This window comes from Protopterus annectens, chromosome 13.part0, assembly GCF_019279795.1.
Source record: "Protopterus annectens isolate FY-2018-M chromosome 13.part0, PAN1.0, whole genome shotgun sequence".
Classification (NCBI taxonomy): Eukaryota; Metazoa; Chordata; order Ceratodontiformes; family Protopteridae; genus Protopterus; species Protopterus annectens.
In genome coordinates, this window is record NC_056747.1 from 409,999,534 (window position 1) to 410,023,667 (window position 24,134).

A 24,134-nucleotide genomic window follows, 5' to 3' on the forward strand; every position below is an offset into this window, starting at 1 on the left:
AGAGTTGACTTTTTTTTTTTTTTATCCTTTAAGTGTTTGTTTCTGGTAGCAGTTAGTCATGAATATCTTGAGTTACAACCTTTTTTTGTATTTTTTTTTCTAATTTCTAAGCTTTCTCAAAGGAGAGGACTTCCTTATAGACTTGTTTATTGCTTCTGCCTAAATTAATCATGGAAGGGAATCTGAACAAGTCATTTAATTTGCCTGCATTTTTTTGCTCAGTGTACTATCCAGGTTTGAGTGCGTTCTTCATTTATAGATGTGTGCAGGTACTGCAGCTGTTATGTTGTTAGAACTCGGATTATACTCTAGGATGACAGGGTTTTTTTAGTCCTTTGCTATGGATTTTGAAGTCAAGGCTCATGAATAGTGTCTATCCAGATGGCATTCTAACTGAACTGTTTTCTTTCATAATAAATTCTGCAAAAAAAAAAAAAAATATATATATATATTTTTTTTTTTTTTTTTTTTTTTTTTTTACCACAGCTGTGTCCACATCCACATATGATTGCTGCCATAGACAACATATGTATAGATGCAGCTTGCGCATCCCCAGATTACCTTTTTAAAACACTGCTCATTAGACATAACGTCCAGATCAGTGTCTTCTTCAGGCACACCAATTAAGAATATGTTTAGAGCAGCCACCCAGATGAGTAAGCTAGGGGCTTTGTCCTAACAGTTATTGCAGCCAGAGCTCTTATTATAACAGATATTAAATTTATTGACACTTTGCTTAATGCATGTCCTTAACACATCTCTTACTGTAGGACCCAACCCCCCCTGCTTTCCTGTCTTTTGTGTTGTAATAGCTTATATTGTATAGTTTACAACTCTCCCTTGAGCTGGAAGTGTAGAGGCAGGAAAGTGCAGTGTGAGATGATGGTCAAGTTAACAGCTTAAGGAGGTTTTATTTGATGTGAGGTCCTAACACCTGTGGTAGACATCCTAACAGTTCATACTGCCAGACCTTTTCTGACAGATCTAGTGTTCGGTTAAGTTCTCATAACTTTTTAATTTATAACACATTTAATTTAATTTTGACTGTTATTCTGTTTAGACTAGAGTTAACCCTCAAACTGTGGTACTTGAAGATGAAGGTATACTTGATAAAGACTTTAGATTTTCCTTTGTGATAGTCACTTGGCTGACAAAAGCTAGTTTTTGGAACATTTTTCAGCCAATCCCTTTTGTATACTTTTATCTATAGGGAGTGTGGATTCCTGTTATGCAAAGCTAGCTGAGTATTAACACAGTTTGTGAGGGCTTCTTTTTGCTGGGGTGGCAGTTTATTTAATGAGCTGGAAGTGTAACTTGGTGCATCTTGCTTTAGTCCATTATATGAACACGTAAAAATGTAATGTAGTTAATTACATCTTCCAGCAAGCCATTGGGAGATAGTTTACATGCTGGATAAAGAACTTTAAACAGTTCTCATCAGGTAAGTGTTATAAGACCTTCATTGGTGCAGTTATTTTCTTCACATCAAAGTAATCATTTGCTGACATTTCTAGGGTTCGATTTATGTTAAAATGCGTGTTAAGGAGCAGGATCTTAAGAATGATGCCTCTTTCTGAGAGTTTTAACTTTCTTTCCCAAATTGTTTTTAGAAGCCAGGTCAGACATTAAGCAAACAGGTGAGGATCTCTCAATTAGTCTTCACTGGCAGGGTGGTGGGGACTGTTGTTCTCCTCTCCATGTCTGTCTTTTTTTTTTTTTTTTTTTTTTAAGAGGAAAACTGTGTTTTTTTGTGCATTTTTCCATGGAGACGGAGTCACTTAGGTGATCTCAAAGCTTGCCTCCCACTTTAAATTTTAGAAGAGATAACGTTTCACAGAAGCTGTCCATATTTATTCACCCATGCATTACTACTTTATTTAGTTTCATCTTCCACTAGGGTGATCATAATGTACTCAATCTCTGGGAGTACTCAAAATTCATTCATAAACAGAAATTTGTCTTTATGATGTAGTGTTGTCAGTGTTCAGCCGCAGTTACGCGAAGACTGATAAGTATAACTAAGTGCTATAAGACAAGATAACTACAGGCTATGCACATATTTTTCACCCCAGAATTATAGCTGCACTGTTTAGACTGCATTTATTTCTCATCAGACATATGTAAATCACAGAAATAGACCGCAATACAGAAGTATAACTTAGACCATAAACTTCTCACATTTTATTGTGGGAGAGGTACTGATAGCACTTCATGGGGATACAAATTAAGTTGTAAATTTGGCTGACATTAGTAAAGAGAATTGACCAAAGTTGAATCCTTCTCTAGTTTATATTCTGTGGGGTTTCCACTAGAGAATAAGCATGCATGTCTCAACTTTAGAAGGTTGAAAGAACAATCTGAAGTAGTTACTTCATTTGCTCTGCAACCTGTGGGTATCTGATCTGACCTCGGATCCAAGCCGGCAGCTTTACTAGCTAAAAGATCCGAGCTCCTAGCTCCTTTTCTTTACCCATAATCCCCTGCTGCATGCTGCCTTTCCCCAGATCGAGTTTGCCGCGGCTGAAAGAAGCTACTAGTGAAGAGCTCCTTAGGCTTGGGTGAGATCGTTTCTATATATCGTGTTCAAAGTTAGACAAAAAGTTTATTATTTTTTGTCAGTGTGTGAGTGATTTAGCCCCCTTCATCGAGTTATAGTCTTAGTTTTTAATTTTTTGTGGTAATTTTTAGTTTTTTTTGGTCGTTGTGTTCTGTCCCTCCCCTATCTGTTACTGTGATGGCTGAAGGGCCCAAAGCCATCTTTTCTAAATGCACTGTGTGGCCATAAGCTTTCCCCGGCTGATGGCCACACTCAGTGCGTGTTGTGTCTGGGGGTGGCCCACCTTTCCACTAGCTACCAGGTATGTGCAGCGTTTAATCCCTGGGCCATCAAGGATAGGAAGAACAAGTTGATCTTGGCGGGCTTGTTACCGCAGGACACTTCTTCCTGTCCCTCTAGGGCACAGGCTGCTACCGCAGCCCCTATACCTTTAGGTCCCCCCACTCTGCCTGGGAGTCAACCTCCCTCTGCTGTGCAGGGTTCAGGGGAATCATCTGCCTCTTCTAGGGAGAAGAGACATAAAATAGAAGCACAAGAGTCATAAAAGGCGGGCTGAGACTCATCCCTCAGCCCCGCCATCTAAAGTCTCTAGTCCCTCCACGAGGGCTTCCGGATCATCTCCCTCTCTGCTCCGTTCGCCTTGTTTCTCGCCGGAGCTGGAGGAGGAGTACCAGTCTCCCTCGAGATCGTCGAGGTGGCCCTCCCGGCCCGCCTCAACGACGTCTTCTAGGTCTACGAGAAGCCTGACCGACGCAGACATGGATCGGTTGATGCGTCGATTTTTGCAGAATCAGATGCAGATGGGGGTGCTCCTGCCTCCCCCCTCAGGGGGGGAGTGCAGTCCCCCTTTTTGCTCCGATCACTCCTTCTCCAACCCGTTTTCGGGTTTTTTAGTCATCGGATCCGGGCCCTTTTGGAGCCGGGGATTTGTCGACGCCGACTGTGCCCTCGAGCGTGTCGGATCCTAGCTCTCGGGGCCGAGAGCCGAGCGTCAGATCTGTTGGGGTTGGTGTGTCTTCGGCGCCCTTCAGGTCGGAGCACACTTCCCTCTCGGATCCGACCGCTTCGGCTCTGACTCCTGCTTCGGAGCCAAGTAAATGTGGCTCGCCTTCGGCTTTTGAGGTAGTGGAGAGGGTTCTGTCGAGGTCTTCCAGATCTCTGGTCTGGGCGTCGGATCCTCCAGCTCCCCCTTTGCATTTGGGTCTATCCTCCGTCGCCAGGGTGTTCACCAAAGTCATGGCAGTGGTTGCAGCCCACCTGAGACTCCAGGTCTTTCCATACCAGGACGACTGGCTCCTCACCACCTCCAGCAGGCATCAACTGTGTGTTGACAGGGATTATGCTCTAACTCTTGCCCAGAGTTTGGGCATCTCATAAACCTTCAAAAGTCCTTTCTTCATCCTGTGCAGGTTCTGGAATTTATAGGGGCCAAATTGGACACTCGCATCTCTCAGGCCCTACTAACTCTGGACAGGGTGAACAGTTTGTCTTATCAGGTATTAGCCCTCCTTCAGAACCCGGCTCCTTTGGCAGAGGTAGTCCTGAGAGCACTAGGGTCTATGGCGGCGGCAAACGATCTTTGTCTACACGCACTTTTATGAATGAGGATTCTACAATGGACCCTCCAAGTCCAATGGTCCCTGTTACTACATCAGTTGAACACCCCCTATTCCACTAAGCAGGGCTTGCAAGGACTCCCTCCTCTGGTGGCTTCACTCAAGGGAGCTGCAAGAAGGGAGACCCTTCGTAATGCCCCCGCCCCAAGCCACGTTGACCACGGATGCTTCTTGCCTTGGGTGGGGGGGCATTGTTCAGGCAGAACCGTCCAAGGCACGTGGACCCCCTTAGAGACCGCTTTGCATATCACTGTCCTAGAGATGAGGGCGGTGCTTCTGGTGTTACAAGCTCTCCACGACCTACTTCCTCTAGAGACTATTGTGGTTCAAACAGACAACATGGCAGTAGTCTGGTACATAAACAGGGAGGAACCAGATCTTATCCCCTTTGTCGGGAGGCTTTGAGAGTTTGGGAGTGGGTGATATCCACTAAGCGCTTTCTGGTAGCAATGCACATTCCGGGTCGGTCCAACATTCTGGTGGACAAACTGAGTCGTGTGATCCTCACACCGTACGAGTGGTCTCTCAAACCATCAGTTGCAAAACAGATCTTCCTCAAATGGGGTCTACCTTGCTGCGATCTTTTTGCTTCTCCGTCAAACACACAGTGCAGTGAGTTTTTCACAATACTTCCCCCCACCAGGGGAGACGCTCTGGTTCATGCTTGGCCACCCGGTCTCCTCTATGCTTATCCCCCCTTCCTCTCGAAGTTCATTCAGAAAGCACGTCGGTTGGGGAGCAGAATTATCCTCATAGCCCCATTCTGGCCTCGCCAGATGTTTCCCATATCTGCGGTCTCACAGTGTAGTTCCTCCATGGATCTTAGATCCCATTCCGGATCTGATTTCGAATCCTGCAGGATTGCAACCTCCGAATCTGGTAAATCTCAAGCTCACAGCTTGGTTGATCCAGTTCCACTGATGGCAAGGACTCCCGGCATCTCATCACCAGTAAAGGCCATTCTGGTAGCGGCTCACAAGCTTGCTACCAGAAAAACTTACAGTAGTAAATGGAAGTATTTTTCTATCTGGGCTAAGGACAAGGGCTTAGATCCCTTTTCCTTTCCTATCCCGACGGTTCTTGAATTTCTGTCACACATTTTTCATCAAGGAGCAAGTGCATCTACAGTTAAAGTACAATTGGCAGCCATTTCCCATTTTCATGTGGGGGATGGATTGGGATCTTTAGCTTCTGAGAAGATATGCAAAACCTTCTTGAAAGGCATTTCTCTATTGAAACCACGAGTTAAGACTGCGGTCCCACCATGGGACTTAACTCTAGTTTTACAAGCATTGACAAGCCCATGTTTTGAGCCTGCCGCCTCAGTTCCTTTAAAGTTCTCATCATGGAAAGCAGCGTTTCTAGTTGCTATTACTTCAGCCAGGAGGGTTTCGGAACTTCAAGCCCTTTGAATGAAACCCCATTATCTAATTTTCCATAAGGATAGAGTGTCTCTCAGGACTAACCCTTCCTTCTTACCAAAGGTGGCTTCAGAGTCAAATATTAATCAGTTGATTAATTTACCAGTGTTCTTTCCCAGCTTTCAGAACAAAGGGGAATACAAATTACACAAGTTGGATGTACATAAACAACTATGTTTTTACTTGCACAGGACGAAGGATACTCGCAAGGCTGATCAGTTGTTTGTGTCCTTTGCCAAATCTGCCATGGGTAGAGCTATTTCCAAAGTTACCTAAGCAAATTGGATTTCACAATGCATCATTCATGCGTATGTATCCTCAGGTAAACCTGCTCTTATCGGAGTCCATGCCCACTCAACCCGATCCATAGCCACATCAGCAGCCTTCTGGTACAGGGTTCCTCTGGACGACATATGTTCAGCAGCTACTTGGTCCTCTTCCCATACATTCATTTCTCATTATAAATTTGATATGATATCCAGGAGTAGGGCTTCCTTTGGCTCCGCGGTGCTTTTGAATATCCTTCCTTATAGGCCGCTCAAGGTTTTTAGGTAGCTGGGGACTCTGTCCCACAGGTTGCAGAGCAAATGAAGTAACTACTTCAGATAAAGAAGTTATGTACTCAGCATAACGTTCCATCTGAGTAGGTACTTCATTTGTCTGCAACCGACCCCCCCCCTCCATGCCCCCTAACCATTATCATGATTCCTGATCATGATTGAGATTGTTTCATGATGTTAGGCTTTATTTGGTCCTCTGTCGAGGGTATTAGTTATTGGATTAAGCAAACTCAATCTGAGGAAAGGCAGCATGCAGCAGGGGATTATGGGTAAAGGGGAGGAGCTAGGAGCTCCGATCTTTTAGCTAGTAAAGCTGCCGGCTCGGATCTGAGGTCGGATCTGATGCCCACAGGTTGCAGACAAATGAAGTACCTACTCAGATGGAACGTTATGGTGAGTACATAACTTCTTTTTCTATTCATTCATTTTATTACTGTCAGTGAGACCTTCATCAGTTTTTTTTTTTCATTCTTTCGAGTGGTCACTTTTCATGCTACAGTTTTTTTGCACATGACCAAAGAAAAAAGGGCAGAAAAGTTTCCTTCAGGGGAGAAAACTTCCACTGTACTTTTTATGACAACTATTTTTTTTCTGTAAAATAATAATTTTAAGTCTGGAAAAGTGTTTTTAAGGAGTCTTGGCAGTTAGAGAGCAGAGGGTTAATGCTGTGAGCTGTAGCTCCCATGGTACAGGGTTTGATTCCCCCAGCCCTCATTTGCCTAGTGGTGACCGTAAGCAAGTTTCATAACCAGACAGTGCTTGTGGGCAGCCTATGAATTGGTCACGTGACTTTGAATTACTTTTAAACGGGAGCATAATTTCTTTTTACTTTTGTTGTAAATGCGTGTTAAAACGTAATTTTAAACATTTTTTTCTTAGGTGAAAGTTTGTTTAATTTACTTTTTGGGGCTGGCGTAAGTGCTTAAAAAGTGTTTTTATTATGTTTTGTATGGGTGAAAAAGTTACTTTTTTTTTTAACTACTAACCTTTTTTACCAACTAGTGCAATCGGGCATCTCCAGGAATCAAGATTCTTTTTAGGCTTAATCATGGATCAGCCTACTGATTCTTTAGGTCTTCTTTTTTCCAGCCACAAAAACTAGGAAATTACTATTCATCCTTTGCTACCACAATAGTTGCTAAAGTGTCTAAGCCACAGATTTGAGGACTCTACTGTGACCAAAACTGTTTTCTGGGACTTCCTCATCTTTCTCCCCTAGCTTCTGCTGGTGTTGTCTGTATAGCCACTGTGGACTGAGGGTTAGACACGTCCTCTACGCTTCTTGGAGTGCCCTTGCCTGTCAAGGGAAGGGGACACTTGATGGTCCTAAGAAAAGGTGTAGAGAATGCCACTTTGCCTAGCCAGAAAGCTATGACCATCCTTAAGGAGAGTTTCCATGCAAAACCATATCCATTTCTTCAGAAATTCCTGTCAAAAGGAAACAAAGACTTAGGCATACGTCTTCTCTTTTCTCAGTTACTCAAGACAGGAATAATGTATAGGGCTTAACTTGGAGTTTAGTTTAGGCTCTTAACTCTTTTTTGTTTGGCTAGTTCTGCTAAAAGATAAAGGGATTCTTCATTTTTATTGAGATTCAAGAGACTGAACTTCAAAATGAATGTGAAGGAACAAATTTTATTGTGTCTCCACAGATTTCTGATTCATATTCTGAGGAGAGTGTGGTTTCAGACAGTCCCTTTGAAGGATTTTCTTTCTCTGAAATTATTTCCAGGATGCTTTGGTTGTTTTAGTGGGAGAGTGATTTTCTCAGTTCCATAAGTGTTATGATTTGTTAAAACTTGAACTTCTAGAGCCTATTCCTTTTCCTCCTGCTCTTTCTGTTTGAGGATGTCTTTTCTCACAGCCTGTAGCTTGCCTGACAGACAGCCTGCTGCCCCCCAAAAAACAGACAGTATAAAGTTCCTCAAGAGCTTGACTTATTATACACTCAAACCAGATCAAACCCAGCAGCTATTGCTTTAGTGATTCCAGCTGTTGTTATAAACGTGTGGTTAATATCTCTCCTTCTGACAAGGATGGGATGGCTTCTGATAAGTTTCTTGATTTGATGCACTTCTACTTGCTTTATACAGTGTTCATTACTGTTTTTTTCTTAGTATTTTTAAAGCATTTATTTAATTTTGTACCAAAAGTAGTCAATTCTCTGTTTGTTGACTTTTCTAGTTCTGTTTGCCTCCAATTCACCTTGCAGTAGGGCATGTTAGCAGGGTACTTAGTTGTTTGGTAGTTACTTGTTTAATCTGCACTTGAGAGTTGCTGTTGTGATTTTACATTAAGAAATTCCAGGATTATCCGTCTTGTGGCAGAAGAAGTTTACCTGGTTTCTCTGAGTTGGGAAGCACACTAGGGAGTTCAAAGTATGTTTGTTTATTGGCTAGAGGATGTAGGAGTCAGTTTTCATGCTTTTTCTTTCTCTGCTATAAATCAGATAAGTTTGCACAGAGCTGCCTCCTGAGCAGTGGCAGTTAACAGTGCCCTGTATAGTAGTGAACTTCTAGACCGTAAAATTTCCCTATAAAGTTATGCTTGGGTCCAAAATCTGTTTAATACTGTGGCATGGTGTAAAACTGAGCTTAGAGTAGCTGTCTTACAGATGGACTAGTACTACCATATCATAACACTATATATAAAATCTTGCTCTTAACCCCAGAAACTACCCTAGATATATGATCCCTGTTAAAACCCATTCCTTAATTCTAAACAGCCCACCTTTTACATGACTGGACAATATGGATATGCAGTTTCCAAAAGTTTCTGTGGTCAGCTGTAGATTTGGGCATCCTAAGGCAGTGTAGTAGTTGATCATTAAAGAAAATACGGTTTGTGAGAGATGTAAATACACAACTTCCTTGGTAGCAAAAATCAAGCATACAAACTTGTCAGGAATACCCACACTACATCACACACACACACACACACACACACACACACACACACACACACATCATTTTATTGTGAGGCTCATCAACAGTCACTAAAATACACACCAAAAGCAACACCAAACATCTCACATAAGCTTACACCAAATGGTCTCCCAGGAACAAAGCCCATAAAACAAGCATATACTTAGTTTAATACTCTTGTTACTGGGGACTCCATTGTGCAACAAACGGATGCCCCACTCACTAGGTCAGAGAAGGAGACAATAACAGTTAGTTGCCTATTTACAGCCAGGATCCAGAATATCATGCATGCACTTGAGTTACCACACCCCAGGTGCCAGTATGTTTCTATAACAGTCCTTGTGGTTTTAAATTACATGAGACGTACCTTATTGGACTGTATGAAAAGAGACATGATGGATCTGTCTGAATATGTGTCACAGATAAATATGAGCCTTCCTTTGAGCAGTTTTCTACCTTTACCAAGGATGATGCTACAGCATGAATGTAAAATGACTGATTTTAATAATTGGCGTAGATTCTGGTGTCACTCCAGGGGACTCTAGTGTCTGTTATCTTTGGAGGACATAGTCAACAGGCCATGTTACTTTACCACGGAAGTAAATACTGTAGGAAGAAATAGACAGGGAATTGTTATGGCTAGGCTTGTATAGGCTCTAGGGCCGATAGCCTAGTACCAACCTATGAACCTAAGGATGGGCTGCACCTAACCTCCCCCCAAACTTTCAGATATTGGCTAAAACTTTATCCACCCTGTTAGAGCTTTTTCTATGAAATGCCAAAAAGACAAAACTGCCAACCCAGTGAAAAAGTCTCCAAGCAACCTTTAAAGTGTTGTTGCTCAATGCTAGGAGGCTAAACAAAAAAATCCACATCCTTTAAGCCCTCCATACTCTGGAGAATGTAGACATCTGTGCCATGACCAAGACTTGGTTTAAAGCTATAGAAAGTAGTCCAGCAGTGCAAGGCTACTTGGCTTTCCACACATTTAGACCAATGACAGTACAGACTAAGGCCAAAGGTGGAGATGCTCAATCTGTGTTAGCAACAATCATGCCTCCACTTTGGTTAAACAGGATGATGCCACGGAGCTCATCCCACATACAAGTCACCATAGATAATGTCACTCACCATGTCTTGGCTAGCTACAGGTCACCATATATACCTCTGGAATCTCATGACTCTTACCTAAACCTACTAGATGTGCTCACCATCCAACCAAGCATCCTTTCATGAGTGACTTTAACTACCCCTGTATAGACTGGGAAACTTGCATTGCCACAGACTCATAGGTACAATGCTTTCTGGACATTAACAGAATCACCCTGGAACAAATGGTGTGTGCTCCAACCAGAGGATTAAATTTACTGGATCTGGTACTCAACAACTTGGGACACCATTGCACCCCAAGATCACAGAGCCCCTATACAAACATTTGAATGGTTGCATAAAGGCTGCCATATCTACCTGAAGTAAACCTAAAACAAACCCCACTAGTAGAGTCCTCACCTAACCAGAGTATATATTAAAAGAAGAAAACTTATGGCCAAAATCAGGAAGAGTAGCTCCCTTAAAGACAAGTGCTCTCTTGTACAACTAAACAGTCCAACAAGGCCATCTTCATGGTCAGGATAGCCTCTTAGTCTAAGGACAGTCACAAGCCCTTCTTCACTTATGTCCGAAACCTTAAAGTTAACGCACAGCAGTGTGCTGAACTGATGGTGAACGGTATCCTCTTCTGCAGTCGGGTGACATGGTAAATCTACTGGCTGATAAATTCCTGTCAGAACCCCCCCCCCCCCCACTCCACCAGGTCAAATCTCCTCCAACTTTTCACACCCAACTACTAGCAGAGACTTTGTGCTTGCAGCACTCACTAAATCCAAGAACATTGCCTCCATGGCTCCCGATAACATCCCCAGTTACCTCTTAGGTCATGTTTTAGACTGTTTGTCAGGACCACTTGAGGTAGTCTTTATCTACAGCATTGAAACAGATCATGTTCCAAAGTGAATGAAGGGCGGATCATCATCCAACACAGGGAACTACAACCTTGTCAGTCTAACAAGCTTATTATGCAAATCCATGGAACAAATGATCATGGAAATGATAAACAAAGACATTGGCACCTACAGACACTGAAACCATCCTGATTTGGCTTTGTTCATAGGTTCCTAGGTAGGTACTAGGCTATCGTCCCTAGGGGCTATACAAGCCTAGCCATAGTGATTCCCTGGCTATTGCTTCCCACAAATATTTACTTTCCTGGACCCCTGTCTAGCAGGGCTACTGATGTGATCCCCAGGGTGAATTTCCTATCTCCCATCCAATCGTCAAGGTTCTTCTTGAAGAGTGCCATTGAGGTGCTCTGCCGGACATGTATGGGCAGCCTATTCCAGAGTATGAGGAGTTTCTGGGTCAGAAGCCTATCCCTCCAGCATGTTATGTTCATCGTGATGACAAGGTTAAGATCCCTGGAATGTGTGGCTCTGAGGGATTGGGATGTCTTTAAGTGGAGCATGTCCAACAACTCTGGGTTTGATATGGCCTTGTATGTTGGGCAGAGATTGCCTCTGAGTAGGTGATATGCGACAAGAGTGTAGCTGGAGTTTCTTTAGACAGCATAAGGCATCTGCTTTAGGCCTGTGATTCTTTTTATGAGGTATTTCTGTGGCCTTTCTAGTTGTTGTAGATGTCTTGTAAGGTACATACCAAACAGAGCATTGTATTCTATAATGGGTCTAATAAGGGACGAGTACATAGGGACAATGACCTTCATTTTTCTGGATGAAAAGCACTTGGTGATGAGGTGTGCCATGTAGAAGGATTTTCTAACTGTTGTGGCTGTCTGGTTATCAAAGGTGAGACCACTATCCACCTGTGTCCTAGGTCTCTTATCACACTTTCGGTGTTTAGTGTACTACCACCTATGTGGTAGTTCACAGGTATGTGTTTTTTCCCAAAGGGGACAACTGTACATTTTTTGGCATTTAGCTTGAGCCCTTGGCTCTGGCACCAGGCATCTGTTTCGGTAAGGCCCTTTTGTAGTATAGCCACATCATTTGGGGATTCAGTAATGGCTTGCAGCTTGCAGTCATCTGCGAACTTTGTAAGCCAGAGTCCCATAGTGTTGGTCTGTACTTCAGAGAAATAGATGCCAAACAAGAGTGGTCCCAGGACAGAACCCCTGTGGTACACCACTTGTCACTTGTCTGGAGCTGGATTTGGAGTTGGCTACTTTTACGGTGTGTGTGTCAGTAAGCCAGTTTGCAACCATTCGAGTGACGTAGGGATTAATGCCAAGCTTAGTAAGTTTTATCTATGATTCCAGAGTGGGGGATAGTGTTGAAAGCCTTGGCGAGGTCCAAGTAGGCTGTGTGAACCACATTACCCTTGTCCAAGTCGATCAGGTTCAGGAGGCAAGATCGGCCCTTCAAGAGCTCAAACTGGGTGGGGTCCAATGTTTGAAGGTTGCCAATTTCTTTGTTTATAAGTTCCATGATAATACATTCCATGGCCTTGCAGATCAGGCTCGTTAGACTGGGACGGTAGTTCCTGGGATCCAAAGTGGATCCCCCCTTGTGGAGTGGGATGACTGTAGCTGTGCGCCACTCTGTGGGCACAAAGCCTGAGGTGAGGCTATGATTAAACATGACACATAGGTGAGGTGCCAGTTCATTTTGTAGTTCATGCAGTACACAGCCCGGGATGTCGTGTGGTCCCATGGATGTTGTATTCTTGGCTTTGGAGAGTGCATTTTTTTACCTGAGTTGCTGTGATTACTGGAATTTGGCATTCTTTCGGTATTGAGATGGGTCCTTTATGGGGTGAGGGGGGGTGAAATTGGCACTGAATCTACCTGCCAGGATATTGGCAATGTCCTTGGGATCAGTATATCTAGTGCCATTCAGCTGTAGCTCAGAGCAGATCTGAGTATTGCCACTTAGATTCTTGACATAGCTATAGAATGCCTTGTGGTTGTCTGTGGAATCTTTGATAATTTTGTTTTCGTAATTAGCTTTGGAAGATTTTATGAGGGATCTCAGCTTTCTACTGAGGCTGATGAGGGAGTTTTTTGAATCCTGGGTTCTTCCTCTTTTCTGCAACAATTTCTTCCTTCTGCTGTGCCGCTTGTTTATGGCAGGGGACCACCAGATTGGTTTCCTTTTTTTAGAGGACAGAGTCTTTGTTCTATTTGGGATGGCTCGGTCCATGCACGAGTGAATGTGCTCATACAGCACCTTAGTGTAGGATTCAGCAGTTGAACTTCCAGTTCCCATCTGCATGGGTGTCATGAAGTTTGTTACTTCTGACTTGTGAAGCATGAAGTTGGCTTTGGAGAAGTTTTTTACAGCGGTTTCCTTAAAGGGGGGTCGGGGTGGGATATGGATGTCATGGGTGATTAGCTTATGGTCTTATCTGACCAATGAGGGGGTGACCACTGGTGTGGAGCATCGATCTCCCATGTTGGTAATGACCAGGTCTAGAATATTGGTACCCCTGGTGGGACTATGAATTAGTTGTTCTAGGGCGTTGGAATTTATGAATTCCAAGAACCATTGAGCAAAGGTGTTGGTACAGGAGTAGTTTTCCCAGTTAATGGCAGGGTAGTTGAAATCACCCAGTATTAGGGTGTTTGGCTGTATCTTAATATTTTTCTTAACTTACTTGAGTTCTTTGAGAGGGTCACCAAAGCAATCGATGAGGGTAAAACAGTTCATACTGCATATTTTGACCTAGCCAAGGCATTTGATACAATACCCCATTCGGGTATTGTTGACAAGCTCTTTGAGGTAAGCATAAATCCCTACATAACTTGCTGGATTCCTGGCCGACTCACAGACAGGACCCAAGAAGTCAGGATCGGTGAGACTGCCTCCACCAAGAGTCCGGTCATCAGTGGGGCCTGCTCCTGTTTGGTATCTACTTCTCAAAAGTCAAGGCAAGAAATTCCTGAAGATATTCCACACTGACTGCTGACTTCCCTCTTCAGCGCTAGTCAATCAGTAGGCAAGAATGGATTGGAGGGGAGGGATCCCATAGCTTTTGTAAGCTGGCTAATTCCTGTGTCTTTGATAAGACACACCTTGTTCGCTACTGCAGCAGTGAGGAATTCAAGCATCTGCTGTTGTAAGTAAGTGGAACTTACTCACCTGTACTATAAGGAACAAAACAAGAAAATCAGACCTCAAATGCCAAAAATAGTTTAATAACAGGCAAAGCTTTCGGGATACTTCTCTTCCTCAATCATACCTCTCAACATTACCAAATTCCTTGGCGTTTACTGGTTTTGAGAGCAAAATAATGGGGTGCCACGAATTTCTGAGTGGCCCCTTCAATTCCCGATTTCTTTTTTTTTTTAATTTTATTTACAGTTTTAAAGTATAGCTGATGTCATCACCAGTGTATCCCACAATGTCAGTCATACTTTAAAATTGTAGTTCTCTCGCAGACTCGGTGGGAGATTTAAAAAAAAAAATGAGTTGCAACACTGCAGCAGCCAACTTCAACCAATGATGGCCGTTCAAAACTTCAGATCAGCGGTTATTGACTACTGGTGCACTAAACACTGCCTGCAAGCAGTACAGATCGGATCTAGCATGAATGGAAATCTGTGCACAGCACTACAGTCCTGACCCTCCCTCGAAAAATCTATCAGCAGTAAGTGTTAACTGCTGATGCAGAAATCCTCTCTGTGATAGCAGTGTCATTGTGAAGTTTGTCAGAGCAGTATTAAGGTGCTATACAAATACCTCTCAGGATTGTACAGCAAATCCCTCTTCAATTTAGCAACATGGCTATTTGTCAGATGTTGCTACATCAAGGGATGCGAGCTACAATGGCTTGCATGTACGATCCATTCAATTGTATTTGTAAATGCAAACTTTTGCAGAGGGCTATAATTAAATCGTAAGTCGCAACCTAATGCAAGCTCATGGCATTGCACATAATCAGAGTTAACTTCAAAACATAAAAAAATGCAGTCAGCACTTCAAAACAAAGTTTCAAATCAGTCCACTTAATAAAGGCATTTAGAGAATATCTGTTCTAGTCCAGTCTTTAGCTCAGAACCGCCAAGCTGCTTTAACACCTTCTGTTACAAACTCTTTTCTGTTGATTTAGAGAGGACGACGTGTCGTGTCTCAGGTCAGAGCTGCAGCCAAATTTTCAGGACCCACTTCTCAGATGGTTGTACAATAATTTCCTTACACTGGTGAAGGTATGATTGATCACCACTTTTGGGAATCTGATGGATCACTGACTCACTGTTAAGTATGTAAAGGCTTATGGCTGGGATTGAACTCTCCAAAGAGTGCACCAGCGCAGTCCCCATTACTAAAGGTCCTTCTACTGTAATTGTCATTACTCACCTTAAGCTGCAGAGCACAGACTTTTGAGATAACTCATAGAACACATGAAGTCGTGGGATCCTAGATATGTCCTTTGTTCCCCACCTGGCATCTTCTCCTCTGGGTAATTGTAGGTAAGTTTTAATCATAACTCTCACAACTCATGAACTCAACATGGCAGCAAACGCAACAAACTAGAAAATTGAATGGCCTTTAGGTCAAGCTGGTAATGAAATAGCGAAGTCCATTTAACAAATTAAAAAAACACAATTTATTCAATAACTAAAAGTAAGCGTTTTCATTTCTGTTTTGAGAAACTTCATCAGACCCAAAAGTAGAAACAAAAGCGCTCACTTTTAGTTGTTGAATAAAATGTGTTTTTTAATTTGTTAAACTGACTTGGTTATTTCATTACCAGCTTGACCTGAAGGCCATTTGATTTCAAGTTTTAAATAATTGCAATCTAGCCAGTAGTGACTCAAGATGAGCTGCTATGCAGGAATTTTATTGGCTATACTCTTTTACAAGTCTGTGTTTGTCATTGACGTGTCCAGGAATCATCTTTGTACTGGCATTATTTTAGATTAAAAATTCCCTACAAATAATAGTATGAAACCAGTGTCTTAAGTGCAAGATCTACCTTGTTATGTATGTATTCTTGCTCAGTGTCTCGCATATTCGCTGTGCGGGTTTACTCCGGTTGTTTCCTTTGTGTATTCTGTTGAAATATGCAGCAAAATGTGTCTACGCTGGACTTCCATAAATTTTTATCAGAGTAAGCAACCCTGTGGAACTGTAAAACAACATATTAAGGAGGATATGTTAACTGTTGAAAAAAAAGTGTGTGTCACTGATTGTACTTTGGTGGAATGGGAAAACAAGAACGTAGTATAGCAGTGTGCCAAATTCCAGAGCTAGGCATGTAGTTTGCATGTGAAGTATAATGGCAAAAGCATGATATTAAAGTTGTTGAATTAGTGAGGAGTGTGGTGAAACAGTTTTGTTAGCACACAGTGGCTGCAGTAGGGCTGGCTGGAGTGTGTTGAAGAGGTTATGTTGGTATCCCACAATTCGATTGTGGTGGGTGGGGTTACCTAATTATGTATGCAAATTTTATTTTAATCAACGTCCAGATTTTAGACCAGTTGTACGGAATTTTCATCGGCCTTTGTCCAGATTTCTGATGTTTCCAGGTTGAGAGGTATGTTCTCAATGCTTAAACACATCAAATGCACTTAACTATTGTATAATCATCCCATGACAACAAGACCAGTCAAAACAGCATAAGAATTGATTACATTTTCATTACTAAAGACACAGCATTCTATTTACTCAGTTATCCTATTCATTCAAATGCATTGTATCTCAGTAATAGAATTGTACTGTACTTGTTTTTAAAAATTGTGCCCCCGCCCACCCCCGAAAAGATTTCAAGTAGGAACACATACTGCTGCTTGTCATTGCTGTACATTTACCAGGCTGTTAGGATTGCTGAAACCACTTTAATGTGCTTAATAGAGAAGTAGCTGTCAGACAGCAAGGCACTTTTTTAGTACAAACTTAAAATTGAGTGTTTTCTGAAATATTTTAATTTATGTGTGTGATTTCTCCCTGTTTTATTCATGTATTGCACAGATGCCATCCAGGCTGCAGTTGATCAGCTTGATTTGTTGGGTGCTGTGGATCGTAAAGATGGACAGTTGTTGCTCACTGCCCTGGGACGTAAAATGGCAGCATTTCCACTGGAACCCAAGTTCTCAAAAGTAATGTTGCTTTTTGATATTTCTTTTTAATATAATTTGTGCTCAGTGCAGTGTATTGGATTAAGGATAATTTGTGTTCAGTGCTGTGCGTTGGATTGAAGGATAATTTGTGTTCAGTGTTGTATAACGCATCTTGTTTCATACTACCTGTATGTACAGTGCAAGACAGAAAAAGGGGCAGGCGCACTGAGCAACAAACTATCCATTGAAAGGTGTTCTTGTGTATAAATGGCTACACAAAATACTTTTGGTTCTCCTGGAAGCATAATTGATTATGTGCCGTTATTAATTAAAACTGTATATTTGAATATATCCAGTTGAAGTGAATAAGAAAATAACAGATGTACATAAATACTGGACTTAGACTGCTGGATACACAAGGAGTCACAAATTAGTCTTATTGAATTCATTTTCATGAGTTTAACAAAAAATATGTTGACTTGAAGCCCATGGTATTTATGCATGTTTTCCTATGAGAGCAAGTCTCCCCCCACTTCTTGGAGACGGTCTGCTGAGAAATGGGCTTTACCACCAGAACATTTTCAGTAGTATCTACTTTTCATCATTTGTGCTCAGCTTCTTAAAATGTCATTTTCAGTAAAAGTCTGCTGCAGAGCCATTGCTAAGGCATATGCCTTTAATGAAGGAGAGAGAACAAAGTGGTAGAACAGATGCGTTTGCATTGAAAACACTGAAATGACTCATTAAAAATGATGAGAAATACCACTGGTAGCAAGAAAAATGTATAAAACATAAATAAGATTTGTACTGGGCTGTGTATTGTATGTATTACTGCATTCTGTATTTGCAGTAATTAATGGCCTATATTTTCTATTGTATAGAAAAAAAAATAAAACACCACCCTTTGCCCTCTGTACTACATCTTTGTGCAGTTATAGCTTCTTAAATTATCACCATGTAAACAGAATTACAATATCATTATTTAAGTAGGCAAGCAGAGTTGAAATGGTGGATGCACTATTCATGCACCTGTAATAATACGAGTGAGAACTACAGAGCAGCATTATGAAATGCAAGATGTCTTTTTGTTTGCTTACACATTTAAACTCTTTCAGTAGTAAATCAGCTCTGTAGTGGTGCAGCGGTAGCGTTGTCGCCTCACAGCAAGAGGTTTTCCCGTTCGATTCTTGGCTGGTGGGTCTTCTGTGTGGAGTCTGCATGTCCTCCCCGCGGTCGAGTGGCGTTCGAAAGACATGCGCGAATGGGCGTGCCTTCGTTAAAGGTTGGCTGGCACCTCGGCACCGTAAAAATCCACTGCCAATCATTAGCAGACATAGTTCCACTATGGCGACCCCTAACCAGGAAAAGCCGAAAGAAGTAGTAGTACATCAGCTCTGTGAATATGCAGCTTTTCCTTACACGATGCCAAGAAAATGTTTTAAGCTGTTTATCATTGATAAATAAAAATAGTTACTGTATGTATAAATTCATGCTTGATGCTGCATCTCCCATTTTGGCTGAAGGTCACACAAGGTCATGTGACTTTCCATTGTAAGGATCACTATAAGACTTTTCCATCTCCAGCAAAAGAATAAGCAGCAACTCTAGAAGTTGTATGGGAGGAGTTAGTAAAAATAAAATGATTAAAGGCTACAAGCAAGTTTTCATTGACAGCTTACATTTTCATCGGGTAGCTACAAGCTGCCACGTACCACTGTTTGATGAAGGCCTAACTGTGTATGTCAAAATAGACATAAGAAACATTATTAGACTACAACTATAACATTTACGATACAAATTAAAATATAAAAAGTGAATTACAGTTGCTTGAAGGATTTAGTTTCAAACTGTGTACAAAATGAGATCGTCCAAGTCTGTAATCCCCAGTATCATTTTGTAATTGAGCAGTGTCCTGCATCTGCTTGGAAAAACTACTATAAATTGTTTTATGGTTTAGCCTTTTTTTTTTTTTTTGGGGGGGGGGGGGTTACAGAGTTGATTTTTATGAGCAGCTTTCTTTTTCATTTAAGCCAACTTTTGTAATGATGTTTTAAGACCTGTCACTTCCTTTGGTAGACAAGTGCATTCTGATTGGAATGATTAATGTTCATCATATTGATCATTGCTACAGTATCCTTAGATTATATGTATTTTATCCTGCCAAGGATATAACAGCTAGCCAGTTTACAAAGCTTCATGGCACATTCCACATGCCCAAAACATCAAGTAGACTCTAGCTGAGCTGACGAAAAAGAAAGGTTTGGGTGCCAAACTCTCAAAAATTTTTCTGCAGTTAGAGAGCACTCTACTGCAGGCTTTTGAGAATTGGTGGTCAGCTTGTACTGTTACTTTGGAGGGTATATAAGTTCCCTTTGAGGAAAAACCTTCCACATTAAAAAAAAATATATTATTTTGTTGTACTTTCCTGTTTTGGAAAGTTATTTTTAAGCTAGGAGTTTTCTGTCTTAACAGACCGTCACGGGACTTAACTGTACTTTAAAGCAGGAGCAAACTTTTTTCCTGTCAGTCTAAAAGTTAAATTAATTGAACATAATATTTTGTGGAGAAATTGTGTTTAAAATACCTTGCCAGCTCCATAAAGTAAAATAAAGTGTGTTTTGCTGTGTTTTTATGTGAAAAAAGTGACTTTTAAAGACTACATTTTTACCTGCTTTTGCTGCTTGTTTTCACTGGGAAAGAGGCACCATTTTTTTGGCGAGACCATTGAACAAACTAGCAGTCCTACTGTTGGTCCTTCCAGCCACAGAAAAAAAAGGTTCAGCAAACAGCCTTTGCCACTACAGCAGGCTAGCACTTTGCCTCAGCTGCAGGCGGGTAACTGCTTTGGCCATAGTTTTTTCCTCTGACCACTTATCCTTTACCCCAGATCCCTCTGGTGTAGCATCTACAGCCATTATGGACAAAGGTTAAACACGGCCTTTGTGGCTGTTGGATCCCTTCAGTAGGCAAGGAGGAGACACTGTTGTCTGTCCTGAGAGTGGAAGCAGGTAAGGCATCCCTGTTTAGTCAGAATGTTGTACCCATCCCTGGGGAAGCTGCTGTTGCCATTATTAACATTGTTGGCTCCCATTGTTCCTATCAAAAAGAAACTGGAAACTAAACGTGTACCTACTCCTCATATTTCATTATACAGGAATAGTACTGGGTCTGGCTCAGACTTTAATTCAGGCTGTTGACCCTTCTTATAAAATAGCTTCTGGTAAAAGAAAGAGCTTTAAGATTCTGAATCTGGACAGGAAGATGAAAGGCCATTACAGGGTTTTCACCTCAGTTGTCTGATTCAGGCTCAGAAGAGAGCTCAGTTTCTGATTCAGACTCAAAGGAGAGCTTAGTTTCTGATTTCTCAGTGGGGGTTTCTCGTTTTCTAAGACTATTTCAGGAATGTGCCAGGTGTCTCAGTCCCTCAGAAATTACTATATGTGTTGTTAACAGAGAGAATTTCCAGAATCTTCACCCATTCCTCCAATTATGTCAACTGTGGAGGATGTGTGCATCATTGCCTGCAATTTGGCTGATAGTCGGCCTCCTGTCCCTAAAAAGGCAGATGTAATGTATAAAGTTCCTCAGTCTTTTAAGTTTTTATATACTCATCCCAAAGCTGACCCAGCATCTATAGCTTCAGGAAATCCTACTCTTCTAAACATTTGGGTAATTCCAATCCTACTCTTTCTAACAAGAATGGAAGTATTATTGATAAGTATGAGAAAAAGTCATACCTTCTGCAAATTTACTTTTCAGAATTTTGAATTGTCATCCTCATATGTTAAAGTTTATGCTCCCTAATTGTGAAAGTATGAAGAATTTATTTATTTAATTATTTATATTTGTTGACCGGGAGTGTCCGACTGGACGTAGGTCCATTTTCAGCAGAGGCCCGGGGAGAAAAGCTCCACAGTTAAAATAAACAGACAGTAGTTACATTGGATTACATAGCGATTAACAATTTACATAGCAATTACTTACAACATATTTACAAATGAAGAACATAGTACATCAGTAGACAACTAGAATCTTTATCTGTGAAGTACATAACAGACATTAACAAATGTTACAATAAGAAGTTCCTGCTGTATAATAAGTACTAGGCTTATGAGCATCTGAGCTTGCTATAATCAAGGTAGTTAGTGGAGTGGAAAGAAAGGTAGTGGTTGGATGGGGTGGGTGATATTAGAGTGGGAGTTGAAAGGGCATAGCCAGCATATTTTTAGGTGCGCTTTTAGTAAAGTTTTGAAGTGGGTGCATGATGGTATGGAGGTAATTGTGGGTGGGAGGGAGTTCCGTAATTTGGCTATGGTGCAAGAGAATAGTGCTTCACCAGCAGAGTTATTGGCTTTAGTGATCTGCAAGTGATCTTTGTTGCTGGATCTTAGTGATCTGGTGGTGCGATAGGGTTGGAGTAGATTCTGGAGGGATGGGACATTTAGTGGATGGTTTACTAGTTTGTGGGCGAGTGAGAGTTGATACCATTGAAGGAGGTGAGGGAGTTCAAGCCAGCCCAATTTAGCAAGTGAGAGACAGTGGTGACTACGGTAGGATGCCCCTGTTGGAAATTTGGCGATTTTGTTGTAGCAGGTCTCTAGCTTGTTTAGATCGCATTGCCTTAGGTTGGTATATATTGGAAAGGCATAAAGTAGGGTGAAGATGAGGTGGGAATTTGCTATTGAAATCTTTGCTGCTTTGGTGAGAAGTTGCTTATTTCTGTATAACGCTCCTAGTTTTTTGTGGACTCTTTTTATGGTCATGGATATGTGAATGTCAAATTTTAGTTTATTGCCTATTTCCACTCCTAGCAATTTGGTGTGTTCAATTGGGTATATAGTGGTGTTGTCTTTTGCTGTGATGTTAAAGTGAGGATTGTTTTGAGTATGTTTGGTGGGTTGGAAGATGAGTAGTTTAGTTTAGTTTTATTTGGGTTGAGTATTAATTGGGCATCGGATAACCAAGTTTCAACAAAGGAAAAGGCTTCCTGTGTGACTTTTTGCAGTTTGGGTAGGGACTGGGCTGAGCAGATGATGGTTGAGTCATCTGCGTATTGTATGAGTGTGCCATGTTTGGTGGCAGAGGCTAGATTATTGGTGAAAACAGAGAAAAGATTAGGGGTCCAAGGATGGATCCTTGGGGAACCCCTATGGAGACAGGTAGTTGGGGAGATGTGCCATTCTGCCATACAACGGATTGTTGGTGGTCAGACAGGTAACTCTGAAACCAGATGGTAACTGATTGTGAGGAGGATATGTTATTGAGGACAGAGATAAGTTGTTTGTGTGGGACCATGTCAAATGCTTTAGATAGGTCTAGGAAGCAGTGGTGGTGCTATGGTTTGGTCGGAAACCATGATGAGTATTGGAAAGGAGGTTGTTAGTAAGGAGATAGTCTGAGACCTGAGAATGTATGCATCTCTCTAGTATTTTGGAGAGTGGAGAGAGAATAGCTATGGGGCTGTAATTTTTTAGTTCTGTGGAGGGTCCGCCTTTGTGGAGGGGACTGTTTTGTTTGCTTTAATGAATTTAATAATTTAATTTAATTTAATAATTTGCTTTACATAATTTAGTTTTGTCCCTCGTACAGGTCACAAGTCATTGTTCAGTGTGTGTGTACATGACTGTTGATACTTCTTACAGGGCTATGGCCACTGGTACTGTTTTGAGGAGGTTTGCTAGCTGCATTTTTAGAACCTCACAGAAGATGTGAAAAATGAGATTTTAAATTCTCTTTTGGCTAAATGTTTAGTTTTTGATCAGTCTGCTGCAAAAGTTAAGAAAAAGTGTGATGAAAGGGTTAAGTTGATACAGGAAATCTATTAAGATTCGTCAGCCCTCCTTTTCCAGGTTTTCTAAGGGATTCTCTAACCTCCCATCCAATTTTGGCAAAAAAAAAAAAAAGTCTCGACAAAATGTGGGTAAACAGACTTTTAAGAAGAAATGCCAAAAGGGGTTTCAAAAATAAATCAGGACCCCTGCAAAACCAGGAACACTATCCTGGCAGTCCCTTTTCTCTTCTAGAAAGTCTGAATCTCCACTTTTCTCTTTGGCAACCGATAGTTTAGGACAAATGAGTTCTGAAGATCATTCATCGAGGTTATATATGGCAGTGGGTGGAAATTTCTCTTTTACAGGGGGTGATTCCTCGTCCACCAGATCAGACTCTCTTATTCCCCCCTATCCTTCAATACATGCTGCCTCAGGTTGTGACCGAATGAGTTCCACCTTCCCAGATTGGGAAGGGTTTTTATTCACTGATGTTTTTAGTGTCAAACAAAGTAAATCTTCGAGACCACTTCTGGATCTCTCTTTCCTAAACCTCTCTGTGATAATGTCCAAGTTCAAAATGATGTCACTTCACAACCTGAATTTCCTGTTTGCACTTATTTTTAAAATCGTTTTTTTTCTCAAAACTTGCATTTTATCTGTCTTTGGCCTAGCACTCTTGTGTGGGGTCATTTACTGCACTGTTATAACTTGTTGATACTTGTTAACCTCTGCTATCTCTGAAAAACAAAAACAAAAAAATCTTGCTTTTTTCCCACTTTTCTGAGATTTAAAAAAGTTCAGTTACAGGCTTGCTGTTCTTGAACTGTTTGTAAGTTTCTGTGAGGCCATTTTTTGCTTGGGCTAAAGGAAAGTCTCTCTGTTGATCAGTGGCAGTGAAAAACATTGAGCAGCCTGCCTGCCCCTGTGGGAGTGGTTACTGACTTGAAACTGTAGTTTTATTGGCCATTCTGGGTCAATTCCAAAACTCCTTCATCTTCGTCTCTTAAAACCCTCTTTTGCGCGGTTTTGAGCATAGCGCAACAATGGGCAGCGCCGCCTGATTAGGTTTAAACTATTCCTGGCTCCACAAAGTCTGCTCTTCACTTTTTCCCTTAGAACTGCTCTATCTCTCAATTTAAACACCATATTCTCATTCTAAGGCCCTTCACTGGTCCAATTAAGTAATCCTACAAGTTAGCACTATTAAACCA

At 41.5% G+C, this 24,134-nt stretch overlaps 1 protein-coding gene across 1 annotated transcript in view; it reads left to right on the plus strand.

Annotated features, from left to right (window-relative positions):
* DHX33 (DEAH-box helicase 33) overlaps positions 1–24,134 on the plus strand; it is a 380,923-nt gene that overhangs the window by 256,185 nt on the left and 100,604 nt on the right. Inside the window, exon 9 of the mRNA XM_044054042.1 lies at positions 17,064–17,191. Within this exon, the coding sequence (XP_043909977.1) occupies positions 17,064–17,191 (128 nt within the window). The remainder of the gene's footprint in view (positions 1–17,063; positions 17,192–24,134) is intronic.